The 18,743-nt window shown below is 50.9% G+C and overlaps 1 protein-coding gene across 7 annotated transcripts in view; it reads right to left on the bottom strand.

Annotated features, from left to right (window-relative positions):
- TOM1L2 (target of myb1 like 2 membrane trafficking protein) overlaps nucleotides 1-18,743 on the bottom strand; it is a 123,460-nt gene that overhangs the window by 45,424 nt on the left and 59,293 nt on the right. For 6 of the 7 annotated variants that reach the window (XM_086686200.1, XM_086686196.1, XM_086686197.1 and 3 more), the window contains exons 2-4: nucleotides 15,192-15,276; nucleotides 7,472-7,550; nucleotides 654-803 (exon numbers count right to left, since the gene is read on the bottom strand). In XM_086686200.1, the coding sequence (XP_086542326.1) occupies nucleotides 654-803; nucleotides 7,472-7,550; nucleotides 15,192-15,276 (314 nt within the window). Of the gene's footprint in view, nucleotides 1-653; nucleotides 804-7,471; nucleotides 7,551-9,634; nucleotides 10,228-15,191; nucleotides 15,277-18,743 lie in introns of those variants that run through there. The other variant, XM_086686198.1, reaches the window with a different exon arrangement.

Genomic DNA, 18,743 nt, shown 5'->3' with positions numbered 1-18,743 from the left:
TGCTCCTGAGTTCCTGAGCCACAGAAACAACAAGGTACTAAACATCTGTTGTTTTAAGCCCTTAAGTTTTGGGATAATCTGCTACAGAGCAATCAATAATGAATACATCCCAAACGTGTCAACTGCTGTCTTTGACGCACATGTTATTCTCTTTGTCTGTGCTACTTACTTCTCACACCCTGACCTTTCCGCCAAGTTCCTCACATCCTTCAGGGTCCAAGAGAAATGTCATCTCCTTAGTGAATCACTCCTTAACACCCTCTCCCCCAACCTGGCACCACCTGCCACAGAGCTGGCTCTGACCCTGTGCCTTGCCAGCCCCTGCATAGGACTCTAGCATGGCCCTTCCTACCCCACAATGTCCCTGATGGCTCAGAGGCCTATCAAGGTCTCCCACCTGCCCTTGGGGGTAACAGAGATCCAGGCACCCAGAAAACTGGTGAAACCTCTGTCAATTGGCTTGTGAGCTACCACTCAGGTTTTTATTCCAGCGGGAGGAATGTAAAAAACTGGTGCTTTTTGCAACACATATTTAAACCCAAAGGGCCTCCCTCCATTCTTTCCTCCAAATGATGGGAAAGCATGAAGACCCACTGGTCAAGGGCCCCATCTTACTCCGTGCCAACAAACCCGACAAGGGGAGCTGACCCTACCTGGATCAGAGCTAGCACCTTGTCCTGGACAATGGTGGGAGGGTTGTTCTTGGGAGAGATGATTTTGACCAGGACGCTGTCGATGAAATCTCGGTTGGCCACAAGGATGTGGAAGCGGTGGCCACAGTTCTTCACACATGTCTCCAGCACCTGAGGAGGTAGGAAAGGAAAGAGAGGTCACCACCGTGGGACCCAGAGGAGCTGCCCAGGCCACTGAGTTTCCACCCCCACCATGCCTCCTTCCTTCTCCTGGATGGTCCTTCCCACCTTCTCCTCCAGAGTCAGACCTGGATGGCTCCACATCCCTATGCTCTAATTCAGTTGTCCCTTGCTGTCTGAAGTTGCCTGTCCCTGAACAAGAATCAGGCAATTAGTTGGGAACTGAGGCACCAGTTTTGCATGAGAAGGACGCTGGTGTTTTAATGAGATCGAAATGACTGAGTGGTCCCTGAAAATTGGCATTTTAACTCCTCTCTCCGGGCTTCTGGGTGTGAGACCTTAGCCAATGGGACATAGGCTCTGTCACAGAGAGGGCTGCTGTGACAGCCCAAATTACCCTGTGAATTACTTGCCCTTTTATGCGAGGAAGCGTGCGTGTGCGCGCGCGCGCGCACACACACACACACACACACACACACACAGGTGCACACGCCCCACACGACCCTGCCTCTGCAACTAAAATTGGCAATGACTAAGGATTTTGTACCCTGAATAAATGGTTTGTGGGCCTCAGCTGCCAATCAGCTTCAAGGTCCATGTTCACTGCAAACCCTGTTCGCCCATCCCTGGTCTGGAAAAAATGAATTACACAGGCCATAGGCATTAAGAAAAGCACGGCGCATGTGGGTTCTGGCCAGATGGCCATTGTGGGCTCGAATCTCAGCTCTGCCACTTGCTCCCTTAATGGCCCAGAATGAGTCTGTCTGCGCTGAGCTTCCTCATCTGTAATATGGGCACGTGAGTGCCCCCTTGCAGGACTGTAGTAAGGATGAGGGAGTCTGTCCGAAGCATCTAACACAGTGCCCTGCAAGGAGTGGGGCAGTAAAGGAGGACTATGGTGATATGACCATCATTTCGAAGGCTGTCATACACACGAGGAACGGGAAAAGCTCTCCCGTCCCCACACGACAGGGGAGAGGCTGGCTGGAATTCAGAGGCACCAACTGGAGTGTCCCCCAGCCTTCGACACACCTTTCTGAACTTCTCAGCTCTCTGTAAACCAACCCATACAATCACCCAGCCCTTCCCACACCAGTACCCCCCAATGCCACAGTCAACTAGCAGGGATGTGACGGACAACAGGGGACATTTCTGGCTGCCTCAGTTATCTTCATTTGCCCACAGTGAGCTGATCACTGGCTACCTTAGGCAGCCATTCCACAGGGCTGGGCTCACGCGATGAGGCGTCACCTTGACAAAGCGTGACGGTCAGGAAAGGCCCACGCTCTTAACATTAACTGAGCACAGACTACATGCCAGGCACCGTGTGGGAGCCCCCCACATTACAGCATTTCATTTTAGGCTCACAGAATTAGATTCTCTTTAAGTGGGTCAGGCTTCTCTGGAGCCCTTGTCTCCTCACCCACAATGAGGCCACAGGGCCAACCTCCCCCCATGGCTCTCCTCTAAGATCAGCTGGGAGTCCCTCAGATGACAGGCGACAGGTACTAGATTTCTTGTTCTTTCACCTGGTCCTTGAAATAGCCCTGTAAGGTGGGTGTTATCCCACTTTAGAGATGAGGAAGCTGAGGCCTGGAGTAACTTCACTGAGGAGGCCAGGGCTGGCATGTGCCCTGAGCCTGGCAACCGCAGAGCCAGTTAAAACTGTTCCTTTCCCCCACTGCTGCCTGCACTGTGGGAGACCCTGGGTTCTGCTCGGCTTGCCAAGGAAGACCTCAAAGCTTAGCATCCTTGGGTCATCCGCAGCCAAGGGAGGGGGGCATTCTCTTTCTTAGCCTCTGTACGTGCTCAATTCCAGACGATCTCAAGGTAACCAGCACTCACTCTTAACAGCGACCACGGGGGCTACAGGGATGAACCAGAGGGGTTCTCCCTACCCTCCAGGAACTCACAGTTCCCCTTCTTTCCAGGATCCCCTCTCCTAACTTGGCCTATGCAGGCATCAGGCTGCTGCCAAGGCAGGTGGCAGGAAGAATGGTTTATTTGGTCAGGAAGAGGTGGGGAAGGGAAGGGAGGAGGCTGGGAAGAAGGCAGGTGTGGTGGAAAAAGAGAAAAGAGGAGCAGGAAGGCCAACATGGCAGGCCAGCTGTGGCTCTCCTGCCATGCTCAGGGCAACAGTGGGCCAGGACGCCTGTCCCAGGCACACCCTTTAGGGAGCACGCCCTTACATCTTCCAGGACAGCAGACTTTAAAGCCAGTGTGGCCTAGGCTAGACCTTCGGGCTCACACACAGGTTTGGAAATGCCCTGGAGAGAGATGGCCTGTGCTACAAAGCAACCCTGAAGCCTAGCAGAGCAGGAGGAAATGCAGGAGGTCGTCCCTGGCTGGCAAGGGCCACTCGGCCACTCTAGGGACTCTGTCAAAAGTGCCTTTGGTGAATCGGTGTCCCTGTGGGTTGTAGGGCATGAGACACACAGCAGCCGTTTTCCAGCAGCCAAAGCCCACAGAATAACAAAAGGTGCCTCTAAGCAATCATTAACAAATAAGCGAAGAAAAAAGCAAAACACTCAGCAATCAATTTAACTAAGGAGGTAAAAGATCTGTACCCTGAAAACTATAAGACAATGATGAGAGAAAGGAAAGACGACACAAATAAATGGAAAGATGTCCCGTGTTCATGGATTGGAAGAATATTATTAAAATGTCCATACTACCCAAAGCCATCTACAGATTTCGCAGAAGTAGAAGAAACAATCCTAAAATTCATATGGAACCATTAAAGACTCTGAATAGCCAAAGCAATCTCTAGAAAGAAGAATAAAGCTGGGGACATCGTACTTCCTGATTTCAAACTGTATTACAAAGCTACAATAACCAAAACAGTATGGTACTGGCATAAACATAGACAATGGCACAGAAGTGAGAGCCCAAAAATAAACCCACATATACATATAATATTTGAGGAGAGGCAAGAGGACTCAATGGGGGAAAGGACAGTCTCTTTGACAGACGGTATTGGGACAACTGCATAATGACATGCAGAAGAATGAAACTGGACTCCTATCTTACACCACTCAAAAAACTAACTTGAAGTGGACTAAAGAGTTAAACTTAAGATGTGAAACATAAAACTACCAAAAGAAAACACAGGAAAAAAGTTCCCTGGTCTTGGCAAAGATTTTTTTGGCTATGACACCAAAAGCAATGGCAACAAAAATAAACAAGTGGGACTACGTCAAACTAAAAATCTTTTGCACAGCAGAAGAAACGATCAGCAAAATAAAAAGGCAGTCCACAGAATGGGAAATAATATTTGCAAACTATCTACCTGATAAGTGATTAATATCAAAAATACATAAGGAACTTAAACAACTCAATAGCAAATAAATACACAAACAAATAAACAAACAAATAAGCAAAACCAATCCAATTAAAAATGGGCAAAGATGGCCTGGCTGGCTCAGTTGGAACACGTGACTCTTTATCTAGGGGTTGTAAGTTCAAGCCCCAGGATGGATGTAGAGATTACTAAAAAAATAAATAAATAAACTTAAAAAATTTGTTTATTTTTAACAGAGAGAGAAGCAGAGAACAGAGGGAGACAGAATCCCAAGCAGGCTCTGTGCCATCAGTGCAGAGCGTGATGTGGGGCTCGAACCCACAAACTGTGACATCATGACCTGAGCCAAAACCGAGGCAGACACTCAACCAACTGAGCCACCCAGGTACCCACAAAATAAATAAACTTTTTTTTTTTAATTTTTTTTAACGTTTATTTATTTTTGAGACAGAGAGAGACAGAGCATGAATGGGGGAGGGGCAGAGAGAGAGGGAGACACAGAATCCGAAGCAGGCTCCAGGCTCTGAGCCATCAGCCCAGAGCCCGATGTGGGGCTCGAACTCACAGACCGCGAGATCGTGACCTGAGCTGAAGTCGGATGTTTAACCGACTGAGCCACCCAGGCGCCCCAAAATAAACTTTTTAAAAAATGGGCAAAAAAACCCTGAAATAGACATGTCTTCAAGGAAGATGCACACATGGCCAACAGGCACATGAAAAAGTACTCAACCACTTATCATCAGGGAAATGCAAATCAAAACCACAATAAAAGATCACTTCACACTTGTCACAATGGCTAGTATCAAAAAAACAAGAGACAAGTGCTGATGAGGATGTAGAGAGAAAGGAACCCATGGGCACTGCTGGGAATGTAAATTGGTGCAGCCACTATGGAAAACAGTATGGAGGTTTCTTAAAAAATTAAAAATAGAGCTATCCCACTTCTGCAATCCAGCAATCCCACTTCTGCGTATCTATGTAAAAGAAATGAAAACAGGGTATCAAAGAGATATCTGTACCCCCATATTCACGGCAGCATTATTCACAATAGCCAACAAACGGAAACAACGTAAGTACCCACTGATAGATGAACGCATAGACAAAACGTTGAGATATATGCGTATGTCGTATTTCTTTATCCATGTGTACAGACACACACTGGAATAGTATTCAGCCATAAAAAGGAAGGAAATCTTGCCTTTTGCAACAACATGGAGCTTGAGGCCATTATACTAAATGAAGTAAGTTAAATAAAGAAAAACAGGGGTACCCGGGTGGCTCAGTCTGTTCAGTGTATGACTCTTGATTTTTGGCTCAGGTCATAATCGCACGGTTCGTGAGTTTTGAGCCCCACATCAGGCTCTGCACTCACGGAGTGGAGCCTGCTTGGGATTCTCAGTCTCCCTCTCTCTCTGCCCTTCCCTGCTCATGCTCTCTCTCCCCCTCAAAAATAACTAAAATTTAAAAAAGAAAAACAAATACCTAGTGTTTCTCACTTGTATGCAGAACCTAAAAAAGCTGAGCTCACAGCCACAGAGTAGAATGGTGGCTATGGAGCACGGGATATGGGGAGACATTGGTCAAAGGGTACAAATTCCCAGCTATGACTAAGTTCTAGGGATCTAATGGAGAGCATGGGGACCATAATTAACAACACTGCAGTATATATTTGACAGTTAAATTAGATCCCAGGGGCGTCTTAGGGGTGTCAGTCAGTTAAGCATCCAACTCTTGATATTGGCTCAGGTCATGATCTCACAGTTCGTGGGATGGAGCCCTGCATCGGCTCCATGCAGACAGCACAGAGCCTGGGTGGGATTCTCTCTCTCCCCCTCCAGCGCGTGTGCATGCTCTTTGTCTCTCTTGCTCTCAAAAATAAACTTTAAAAAAAAAAAAAAAAAGAAAGAAATTGGATCTTAAATGCTATTCCCCTCCCCCAACAAAGGTAATCACGTGAGTAGACAGAGGTGTTTACTAACCTTATTGTGGTAATCATTTTGCAATATACACATGTATCAAATCATCACACTGTGTACCTTAAACTTACATATGTTACATGTCAATAATCTCGTTAAAACTGGGAGAATAATAATAACAACAGACCTGACCATCAGGAAATGTTCAATACCATTCAATGGTCTTCCAGAAGGAAGTAAAGGCAGAGGCCCCTTTAGAAAGATTTCCATCCAAGCAACACGATTACCATTAGGTTGGGTGTGTAGAGGGGCAGGTACCAGGAAAATGTTCTGATATGTTAGAACTCATTCCCTGGTGATTTTAGCTACTGAAAACAATTCACTTTGGGTATCACCCTGGGTTTCATGAATGCCAAGGATCAAATTCTAAGCAAAAACCAAAAGCTTTCAAGTCACTACTTCTCAGCTAGTCTGTTTCTTCTTTATTATTCAAACCCCAATTCCCTGGCAGAGAACTCTCTCCTAATAAGTCTTGGGTTTTCACTTGGGTGAAAAATCCAAACAGTTTTCCTGCTTTAAAAGGAAACATGTTAGAGCTGTTTGGGATAAACAAACTATTCAAACCTACAGAAAAGCCCACGTGCTGACCTGTTAACAGTTTTCATTGTGAGAACTCACTGTGGCCCAGATTTTGCCACATCTGAGTAACTGTTAGCTTTCGGGACAGAAATAACACCTGAAGTTGTCCCTTTGAATTTCCTAACATTTTAAGAAAGGGCAAAAATCTGATCTGTTCCTTCCTGAGTCACTAGGCTGACTTTTTCCAGAACCTCTGCACCAATGACCAGTTTTTACCCCATAATTTACAGCCGGGCATTCACTAGCCACGAAGTCTGGGTGCACCCCCGGACCTCTCTGAGTCTCCATTTCTTCATCTGCATGAGGGAATGATGAAATCTATTTGGGAAGGTTACTGTAAACAATCGCTTTATCCCCTGAAAAGCTCAGCACAGTCCCAGGCAGGTTCTGGGTGGAAGTCGGCAGGTTTGGAAGCAGGAACCTTGACACCTGGAGAGGCAGCTGGCCTCGCTGTGTCACAGCAGACTGGTGGCAGCAAGGACAGCCAGACCCAGGCCTTTTCTCGGCTTCTCTGCTCTGGGATTTTGTAGCAGTCAGTGCTGCCCATGCCTTATCTTCTGCTGGTATGGACCAGACTGCAGCCCATCCCCCATTTCAGGGGAAGGCAGGAAAACCCAAGGTCACTACGGGAAGGTTCTGCTGCTCTCCAGTGGCACTTGCACCAAGCCGTCCACAGGCCATGGCTACCGGAGGCTGTGCTGAGTGGACAGTGGGAAGGCCCTGTGGGTGGGGCAAGGCCAGGAATGTGGATTTCCCCAAATGCTTCCCCCCACACTCCCATGCCCCACGAGGGCAGCACTCACTGTTAACGCCAGCATGACTTCTCTGTAATTCCGGTTCCCGTTGAGCCGCTTCTTCAGGGCTCGAATGGCGTCCTTTGGCCTGGAGAGAAGGACATTATTAAAACCCTCACGAGTCCACTTGGGGCACTGACCCACAGATTCACCTCCGTCTGTGTGGACTAGCATATATACGAGGTCGTATGTTATACACAAGGTTATAGGAGCCATGTTTATAAGCATAAAAGATTGGAAACAAACTAAATCTTCATCAATGTGAAATGGGTTAATTTTTGTAACTTTATTTATTTTCAGAGAGAGAAGGCGAGCAGAGGAGGGGCAGAGAGAGAGGGAGAGAGACCAAAATCCCAAGCAGGCTCTGTGCTGCCAGCACAGAGCCCGATGCAGGGCTCGAACTCACAAACCATGAGATTATGACCCAAGCTGAAGTCAGACACTTAACCAACTGAGCCACCCAGGTGCCCCTGAAACACGTTAATTAAAAAAAAAAAAAAAAAAAAAAAAAATTTTAAGATTTATTCTTCTTTAGTAATCTCTACACCCAAACGTGGTGCTCGAACTCATGAGATCACCTTGGCGCCCTGAAACAGGTTAATTTAAATCATGTTTATACACACAATGGAACACTACATAGCTGCAGCCAAGAATACAGACACTCCTGGGCACCTGGGTGGCTCAGTTGGTTAGGTGTCCGACTCTTAATTTCGGCTTAGGTCATGATCTCACAGTTCATGAAACTGAGCCCCGAGGCCCTCTGCACTCTCAGCACACAGCCTGCTTGGGATTCTCTCTCCCTCCCTCTCTGCTCATGCTCTCAAATAAATAAACAAACAAACAAACAAACGTGAAAAAAAAAGAATAAAGACACACTCTATGCACCAACATGGAGGGAACTCAAAGATGTGAGAGTAGAGTCATCTGTAGAAAGTGTATAATGTATGCTATTCTTTGGCTTATAAAAGGACAACATACATACATACATACATACATACATACATACATACATAGTGCACGTGACAGCAGAGGAAAAGAATCCCTGAAAGGAGACCCAAGAAGCTGGTAACTTTGGCTGCCCCTGAAGAGGGGAACTGGATGACAGAGGAGGGGGTGGGTTTTTCACTGGACTGCTTTTTTACAGCCCTTTTGAATTTTGCCTCAAATTCAAGTATTATTTATTCAGAGCAACAATGAACCCACTGGCGTGGGGTACACTAAAGAGACAACAGACACAGAAGCAGAAGAGAGAATGGCCAGGTCCTTGCTGAGGCCTGGCTGTTCTGCTCCTCCCCAATTCCATGGAGCTCCTTTTTGCCCTGAGAAAACTTAAGTCTCCTCAAAACCCACAGAACTATGTGCTTTTAGGTAATGGAGCTGATGTGGATTTCCAGAGGCAGGTTCATAAGCTGATCGTTTGGAACCTGGAACATGTTCTTTCTTTTTAAAAAAAATTTTTTTTTCAACGTTTATTTATTTTTGGGACAGAGAGAGACAGAGCATGAACGGGGGAGGGGCAGAGAGAGAGGGAGACACAGCATCGGAAACAGGCTCCAGGCTCCGAGCCATCAGCCCAGCGCCCGACGCGGGGCTCAAACTCACGGACCGCGAGATCGTGACCTGGCTGAAGTCGGACGCTTAACCGACTGCGCCACCCAGGTGCCCCAACACGTTCTTTCTTAAATCATGGATTAGAGCCGGGAGTTGGGGTCCCCAGCCAGCCCTCTAGAAGCACCTAGTAGGTGCAGCCCGTGCGTCTGACAAGCTTATTTACTTTATTCTAAACCAGGATCCAACAAAGCTGTGGGACCTCAGGGTCACCTCTGGCACGAAGGCCTTGCCCTCTGACACCCAGCACCCGAGCTCCGGGGAGCCCCCGGGCCAGCTGCAGGCCGGCCCTTTGCTATCATAAGTGGGCTCCAGCCCTCCCCTGACCAGCGTGTCAGTACATCTGGGTCTCTTGAAAAACTGAAGGTCTGTCAGTCAGGGACCTCCTATTCCTGCAGCTCAGAAGTGTTTATGATTTCTTCACCAAATGAAAAAGTCCTTTCCAATATGTGTGAGGAAGCTGGGGGAAGGGAGGGTGGGAACTCTGCTAATCAGCCCAATTTAGACAGAAATACACAGGAGCAAGACAAGGCTTCTAGAAGAAATTTTAAAACACTGAGTCACCTATTTCCCATTCCCAACTTGAAACGTGGCTGCCTGCAGGAATTCTTGGCTCCTGAGCCCAAAGGCTGATGGGACGAGCTCTCCGGGGAAGGGGTCCCTGCCAAGTGTGTCTGCAGTACGGCTGCAGTTTCCAAATAGGGATGCTGATTTCTGCAAATACGGGGCTTGACAAGCTCCTGGCTTTGAGGACTGTTTGTGGACTTGAGCTGGTGAAGGTCAGCGGCTGCTGGCCAGGAGCATGGATTGATTTCCTCTTTCTCAAAGGCTCTGCCAAGCCACGGTCAGCCCTGACCCCCGGCTGCCGTCCCTCTCCATCCAGCTTCGTCCCTCTCCTCTTGAACTTCCACGGAGCAGAAAAATGGGCACAGCCTCCAAGGGCTGCGATCACTTCTAGCTCACAGAGCATGGCACGCACAGAGCTCTCCCAGTGTGGGGGTGATGGTGGTGGTGGGAAATCAGAGAGTCAGCAGGCTCCTGGGTTAGAGTTAAAATGGAAATTCAGCGGCGGGAAGTACTGCCTCAGAGTGACTGGGTGAGCACAAAAGCAAGTATTTATCTCTCTCCCCAGGGGAGAAGCTTCAGAGAGGAGGATCAAAGTCATGTCAGAGGAATTGCAAAGTTTCAAGCAGCAGCGGCAGATTAGACAGCAAGGAGCTGGAAACAGGGAAAAAGGAGAGAAGGAAGAGTCAAGAGCCAAGATGGAGCAGGGGAAAGGAGCAGGAGGGGGGGAAGGGCCCCGTGAGATGCCCCACCGCCCTGGCAGCCTTCAGCAGAAAGGTGGGCCCCTCAGGGCAGCACCCAGGGCCTCAGGATCCGGCCTCTGGGCCATCTTCAGCCTCCCATAAGGTCTCCTCCACCCCAGACTCATAAGAACCCTTCTTTCTAGTCATACTTGAACCCATCTTGGCCTTTGGCTCCAGAACTGCTGCTTCTGAGCCGCATGCTCCTTATTCCCTCCCAGGAGGATATGACTACCCCACCTCCACCACGGCAGACTCTTCCTCTCCCTCCCATCCTCCAGCCCTACCCCCCCCCCCCCCCCCCCCCGCCTTTCTGCTGCCATCGTGGTCTACTGCAGTCATGGAGGTGGTTATCCCTGCGCACACCCTCCAGCTTAAGAGGCTGGCGCACAAAGATGCCATCAGCAAGGGAAGGTCTAGAGGTGGTCATGAAAATGACCCAGGTCAGCGGCTCCTCCTCAGAGCCGCACATCAGAATCACCTGGGAATTCAAACCCACACACCTGGGCCCTAACTAGGAAGGTCTGGGCGAGGCCTGGTAAACTGGGTCTAAATCATTCCCAGGTAGATTATTCAGTCAGGCGCTCCTGGTTAATGGCCGATGGATGATTCAGGGTATGGGGGACTGCCACACAAGGCCTGGGGATGGAGGGGATCTCAGCCTTGGACATTAGGGAAAGCCCAAGGAGGGGCCTGTGGGGCCGGTGACCGACTCTGCACACACCAGGACCGCCACCTGCCAGAGGTGTGGCTTTGAATAAATACGTGCAGGCAGAACTTTGGTGGCTGGAGCCAGGGCAGACTGCACTTCCGTCCGGCCTCTGTCCCTTTTAGCTGTGCTGTGGGACCTTTGGCAAGTGAGCAAACCACTCTGGACCTCAGTTTCCTCCACATTAAAACAGGCTGTCCCTACCTTCTGGGGTTGTTGCGGGACTGAGTGCACGAGCGGTGCAATCCAGGGCTTGGCATGGGGGCCTGGCACACACACAGCAAGTGTTCAGAGAATGGCAGACAGGGTAAGGGCAGCAAACCCACGGAGATCACTACCAAGGACCGGCCAGATAACACCACAAATGAAAAGTGAAGAAGTCACGCCAATGCCAGTCTTTAACATGTATAAAGAGCAAACTCCTATGTAGAGCAGGATATGGACACATATACGGACAAACACTTCACAAATATTTACTCCTTTAATCCTTGTAACCACCCCATGGGATGGGCACTGCTGGCACCCCCATTTTATAAATGAGGACAGTGAGACACAGGGGTGCACAGCAAGGGAGTGGAGGACCTAGAATTCCAGCCTAGGCAGGTGGCTGCAGGCTCCCGCTACACTCCCCTTCCTACGGGCATGCTGCACATACTGTCCACCAGCCCGGGCAGCCACCTCCCTGCCCCACCCCCCACCATCCCCCCACCTTACCTGGCTGGTGCCCTCATCTGCTGTAAGACTCCACTTGGGTGTCACCTCCTCCAAGAACTTTGCGCTGACAGCCCCAGGGCCAGCCAGCTGCCACAGCTCTAGTCTCTTTCAGTTATATGCAGCTTCCCTGGTCTCGCCGTGTTAGGATTATGTTCTGTATTCCTCATCAGACCAAGTCCCTTAGGGACTCCATCCATTTACTCGCTCCCTTAACTAGTGCTTGTCAAGAGTCAATTATGTGTATGTATACCGTGCTAGCGTTGGGATAAAATGGTCAGTGAAACAGAATCCTGCCCTCATGGAGCGCACAGTCGAGGGGGGGTCCAAGGGGGACAGCCACTCTAACAAGCATCGGGCAAATATGTAAGTTTCAATGGTGAGGGGTGTAGTATAATACACAGTACCGTGAAATCACAGACAGGGCACTTGTCCAAATCAGGAGGGGGGTGTCAAGGAAATGAGATTCAAACTGAGATCCAGTGAGTGCCAGAACTAATCAATGAAAGGGAGAGGAACACCAGGACCAAAGCCCTGAAGCAGGGAGGAGCTGAAGGGGTGCCCGACCATTAGCTGACCTTTTAGAGTTTTTCTCCCAATTCAGAAGAGATCTGACACTCCCCCTCATTGCAGAGGCTAAGACAGAAAATCCCCAGGCGTCCATGAGGCCCAGGGCTCTCACTCAAAACTTCAGGAACAGGAGCGTGGGCCACTGTGGGAGAAGGGCACTCAGGGGTTGGGGACGGAAGGTGATCCACCTCTTAGACCTGGGAAGGAGGAAGCTCCACTCTAACAGATATTCATATATGCCCACATTTGTGGAGAACTGCAAGTGGGAAGTTCAAGGAATTGAAAAGATCAGTGGGGTTAAAGGATGAGGACAAGGGGAGAGGGCCCCAAACGGAGTGGCAGAGGGACCGGGTTATCACGCAGAGTTCAGACCACTAAAGACTTTTACTGTGAGCGAAGGATTGTCTTCTAAAAGACAGTCAGGGGACGAGAGGGAAAGGACAAAAGGTAGAGCACCCGGAGGCTACAGCCTGACTCTAGGGATGACACAGGAATACGGCTCTTTACAACCCGACCGACCCGAAGCGCCATGCCAAGCCCTCCCTCCCCAAGGGGCACCCCTTCCCCACTATTTCCCTGCTCGTCCAGATCGCTCGTGTCCCCAGCACACTGCCCTTTCATGCCACTCTGATCTACACGCCACACTGCTTTCCCTGCCCCACTGAGGTCCAGCCCGGAGCCTGCCCCTCTGTGTCTGCTGCAAAGGGCACACACCTCAGTCACAGCCTGCCCGGCCCCACTGGGTGAGCCCCTCACCTGGTGAGGGACACTCATCTCGACATCCCGGCAATTGCTGTACCTCCACCTGTGGGGTCAATGAATGTGGCCGGACAACCGGACCAAGGAGGCCGTGAGTGGGAGACAAGAGGAAGAAAGGAGCGCAGTAGCTCCAGTATCAGAAATGCACAGTCCCCAACAACTCTCCGTGCTTCGGCTGTGTGCCAGGCACCAAACTGCCCACGGCCACTTAGGAACAGCAATATGCCATCGTTCACGGAAGACCCCAGCACCGAACTCACACCTCCAGCGCAGGCCGCTGCCCCCAGCTCCATACCCCTCTGTGCCAAGGACCCAGCAGCACTGCACCCAGCGGGCAGCTCAGATCTGCGGGATTTTAGCCGACCTTCTGATCTCTGCCCCTCTGCCTGCTCCCTCCTTATGGCAGCTCAGTTCCAAACACTGGGGAGGGGGCGCCTGGGTGAATTAGTCAGGTAAGCATCCGACTCTGGCTCAGGTCGCGATCTCATGGTTCAGGAGTTTGAGCCCTGCACTGCATCGGACTCCCCGCGGTCAGCGTGGAGCCCGCTTAGGATCCTGTCGCTCTCTCTCTCTGTCTCTCAAAAATAAATAAAACATTAATAAAAACCAAAACAGTGGAGTTTTCTTGGCTCTTCTCTCATGCCCCCATCCACTTCACAAACTCCACTGGCTCCACCTTCTAAATATGTTCTGAATCTGACCATTTCTCTCTCCCTCCTCTAAGGTCTTCTGGATCAAAGTCACCATCACCCCACACCAGGGTTATTGTATTATTCTAACTGGCTTCCCATTTTCTGCCCTCTGTCCTTCCCACGCTCGACCAGACCATTCCGAACATGGTAGCCAGAGTGATCTCCTTAAAATGAACATTAGACCATGCCCCTCTCTGCTCAAATTCCCTCCCTCCACGTCAAGGCCAGAGCCCCGTGGTGCCCGCACTATTTGGATGGGGACAAGTCTGACCTCACCCCTCCTCGCTCTCTCCGCTCTGGCCCCAGGGACCTCTTGTGATTCCTCCAACATTACTACCTGCCCTTTGTCCTGGGACTGCCATGCTTGCTGTCCCCTCCATCTGGAAGGTTCTTCCCTGGTGTCATCCTCACACCTCACCCCCTCATCTCCTTCAAGTCTTTCTTCAATGTCACCTTCTCAAGTGAGGCTCTCCTTGATTTTTCCACTTAAAATGGCTAACTCCCGGCTTCGTTTCTCTCCAATCTTGTCACCAACTGACCACGTAATGTGAACACGTAATGGCTTCAAGGGCGTCTGTCCTGCTCCCTGCTGTGCCCTGGGCACTCACCCTGGGGCCCAGCACGAGGCTGTCACTCAGTAAGTATCTGTTCAGCCCCGGTTTACACAGGGCAAGGCTGCAAGGGCCAGAGCCAAGATGTAAGCCGGAGTCCGGACTGTCCTCCTCATCACTCTAGGGAGGGCTGGAGAGGGCGTGGCTACGGCAAATACCATCTTTTACGGTGTGGACAGAGGGCAAAACACAGACAAATCGGGAAGAAGCGTAAACAGAATGCAGCTGGAATGCAGCTAGAAGAGGACATAAACAGCCAGAAGGACCGACCTGGCAGCACAGGAATGTGAGGGGGTGGCCTGTGGGGCAAGAGACACTCTGTGCCTCATGCGGACTTCCACTCCCAGCCTCCCTCTGTGGACACTGTGGGCCCTCTCCCTCTTGCGGGTCCAGCCCGGCAAAGCAGGGCAGAGACAGCCTCACTGTGGGGGGGAAGGGGAAGCAGAGCCAGGGAGGAGGGACCGGAGGAGGTGACAACCACGGGGGAACCAAGTACCCAAGCAACTTCAGTTTCACTTGTGAGTCAAAGCAGGTTATTAAAAGAGGTCGGCACTGCTCTAAGGCAAGCGCTGCTGAGGGGGGGTGGGCTGGTGGGGGGTGGTGGAGGAAGGAGGAAAGATAGAGTGTCAGTTTATTAAATGCCAAAGCAAACAGATGAAAAGCAAAACAAAAAGTACAACACTGCCGCCCTTAAGCCCTGACAGGCTTTGAGTGACCCCCCAGGACAGGTTTCACATGAGGTGGGGGTGGGGGAGGGACACATACCCTTCCTCCGTCTCATTGATAATGTCGCAGATCTCCATGTTCAACGTCCAGTCTTCGCTTTGCAGGGAGCCATCTGTTGCCTTTTCTGTAAAGTCAGAGAGAAAATGGATTTACATTTTTCCCAGAATCAGGGGGCCCTGGCAGGAAACAAGAAGGGGCCAGAACCACCACATCCCCCTCCCAAGCACATGGGCTGGGCCGACAGAGCAGTTCTAAGGGTGCTATTTTCACAAGGGAGCATCCAGAGAGAGATCTGGCCCTGAGTGTTGCAAGATGGAAAGTTCTGGAGATTGGCTGCGTGACAATGTGAACGCACGGAACACTTGAAAAAATGGTTAAGATGGTAATCTTCACGTTACGTGTATTTCGACACAATTAAGTTTCCAAAATTAAATGAAAACACTCACAACCCCCGTAAGGTAGGTATTATTCCCTCCCGCGTTGAAAAGGAAGGAAACAGGCTCAGAAAGGCTGGGTACTTGTCTGGGATCTCATCATTGAGACTGGGGGTACCGGCATCCAATCTCAGGTTGCTTGTCTCCAAAGCCTACAAAATTGCATGATCCTGCCCCACCTGCTAGTAAAGCTGGACTTTTTTTTTTTTTAAGTTTATTTATTTTGAGAGACAGAGACAGCAGAAGTGGGGGAGGGGCGGGGAGAGAGAGAGAGAGAGAGAGAGAGAGAGAGAGAGAGAGAGAATATCCCAAGTAGGCTCTGCGCTGCCAGTGCAGAGCCCGACGCGGAGCTCGAATCCATGAAACCACAAGATCGTGACCTGAGCAGAAACCACGAGTCCAGCGCTCAACCTACTGAGCCACCCAGGTGCCCCTAGGAGAGCTGGACTTTGGATTTGGGGTCGTAGCTTAGACAAATTCTAAACGTGCCTCATCCTACCTGTACAGTTCATGAGAGGGATAACATCACCACCATTTTCTTCATACAACCCACACTTCCACTGATAGATAAGAAAACAAACGACCTCTGTACATGCTGAAATTGTCCTTGTTTTACTGGATGCAGCTCTGGGGAAGTGACACTTGTTTTTACATAACATACTAGAACTCACACATCCAAACAAAGGCTGTACTTATAAGCAGTGACAATATACTCCAAAAATATAGCTACTGCTCAAGACATTTGTGCAACAGCTTCAGTCTGCATGTAAATGCCCCATTGTTTTAATTTTTGCCAAAAATGACACATCCCCAACTTTTCCACCCTCTTTATTCATCAACCTTAACACCCAAAGACCCGTTGAAACAAGCAAGCGCGCCCATAAATGAGGTGGCTCTGTGTCTCAGGCAAATGCTGGGCCTGCAGCAGACTGGGCAGGGTGCTGGGAAGTCTCCGAGATCTGAGGAACCCTTAACCGAAGTCCACGATGGTGCCAGGCTGGCAGGGACAGAGGGAGTATCTGGTGTGTGCCCATAAGAAAAAAAGTGTGTGCGGAGAGGGAGAGGCAGGGATGAGAACCCGTGTCAGAGACTCACTGGAGGCAGACAGGTCCCCGAGACGCTGCTCCCCTGCCCTGTCCACCGCCTGCACGTGGAAAAGAGCAGCCACAGCAGGAGAGCTACCTGGAGAGTGAGGGTGGGGACAGACAACAGCCACGGTGGGAAGGGTAGGGGCAGGCCCCCAAGAAGAATGGCCCGAAGCACCGGTCAGCTTAGCCTAGAGAAAAAGACTAAGTACAGAGGCTACAGGAAGGCAGAGGGGACAGGCATGAGGCAGCATCACCCAGCAGCGTGTCCCCTTGGCACTGGGCATCAGCCGGAGGTGGAAGGCCACAGCCAGGTCCTGGAGCCGGTAACTGTGGGAGTGAAATGATTCGCGCCTCTGGCCCTCTGCTCTCCCTGCCACGCTCAGCTGTCTCTGAACGGCCCTCCCCTTCAAGGTGTCCACTCCCAGACGATGTGACTCCCCCCAAGGTCTCACACAACAGGGGAGCGTCTGTGGCCATGAGTGCAGAGCACATGCTCAAGAGGAGACCAATCCCAAAAAAGCCACTCTGCCCGCAGGCCCGGGCTTTCAACCCTTCTCAGCCGGCCAGGGGAGAGGCCAGCTGGCCAAACGGCCACTCCGAGCCGGTCATCCGTCCCTGTCACAGCACCGGCTGCGGCACAGACGCTCATGAGGAAGAAAGTCTGTGACTGCACTTTGGTAGGGCCATAGGGACACTGTCTTGGGAGGCTTAATAGAGGAAATATTAAATCAATGAAACCTCATTTCCAAGTTCGGTTTAGCAGCAGAATCCATTAACCTTATATTCACCCGCTCCCTTCCTCTAATAATACCGGGAAGGGGTTCAAAGGCATGATAACTTATCCTCCGGGTAGCGCATTCTATTCAATTACTGGGATTCTGAGTTTCCAAGCTAAAAGATATATACTCGTTTTGATTATAAAGAACCAACCCAAAAAGAATGCTGCTTTCTTTTCATTTTGCTGGAAATGCCACATAAATACAACTGTGGGTATTTGGCTCTGCTGAAACAGATGAGGGAAGTAGGGCTGACAAAGGAGCTCAAATCAGTTCTTATTTTTCTCTGCTCATAAAAGAATTCCCAGCAATGGGAACAAAGTTGTATCTGATTGCCCCTGGAACTGCAGCCACTCAAAGCGTGCTCCCTCACTCAGTCCTGTCCCCGGGCCAGAGGAAGCAAAATTCAATCTCATTTCTTTTGTCACGTAAATCGTCAAAACCTAAGATAAATCCTGGTGCAACAGCAGAAACACAACGCTCCAGGGAGCGATGGGGCAAGTCATTCCCATCAGCCAGCCCTGGGGACGGATAAAGATCAAAACACCAGTGACCCTGGCTGCAAAAGCTGACCTTTCAGAGTTCTCTGGTGATATGCTAATGGCCAGGGGCTGAACTGGGCAAGACCAGGCAGGGCAGGGCTGCGCTGGGGCTGGGCAGGGCAGAGCAGGGCTAGGTAGGGCAGGTCTAGGCAGGGCAAGGCTCAGCAGGAAGGGCAGGGCTGGGATGAGCAAAGCAGGGCAGGGCAGGGCTGGGCAGGGCAGAGCAGGGCTGGGCTGGGCTGGGCTGGGCTGGGCTGGGCAGACCAGGGCTGGGCTCAGCAGGGCAGAGCAGGGCAGGGCAGACCAGGGCTGGGCTCAGCAGGGCAGAGCAGGGCAGGGCAGACCAGGTCTGGGCTCAGCAGGGCAGGGCAGGGCAGGGCAGGATAGAGCTGGGCTGGGCAAGGCAGGGTTGAGCAGGGCTGCGCAGGGCTGAACAGGACTGGGCAGGACTGGATCGGGCAGGGCAGAGCTGGGCAGGGTAGGGCAGGACTGTGCAGGGCAGGGCAGGGCAGGGCTGGGAGGCCAGGGCAGGGCTGGGAAGGCCAGAGCCGGGCTGTGAAGGCCAGGGCAGAGCTGGGAAGGCCAGGGCCAGGCTGGGATGGGCAGAGCTGGGCAGAAGCAAACACAGCTCCCATTAAACCTTCAGTGCAAGACAGTATATTATCCTAAAGCTATTGACAAGGCATTTTCTCCATTCACAAAAGGCTGCCTCCAGCCAGGTGGAAGCTGGGAGCCAGGATGCCCTGAAGCC

Source organism: Puma concolor, chromosome E1, assembly GCF_028749965.1.
Source record: "Puma concolor isolate L17-30 chromosome E1, mPumCon1.1.hap2, whole genome shotgun sequence".
NCBI lineage: Eukaryota > Metazoa > Chordata > Mammalia > Carnivora > Felidae > Puma > Puma concolor.
Note: the sequence above shows the minus strand (reverse complement) of the source record. Positions and strands in the feature narration are given on the sequence as shown.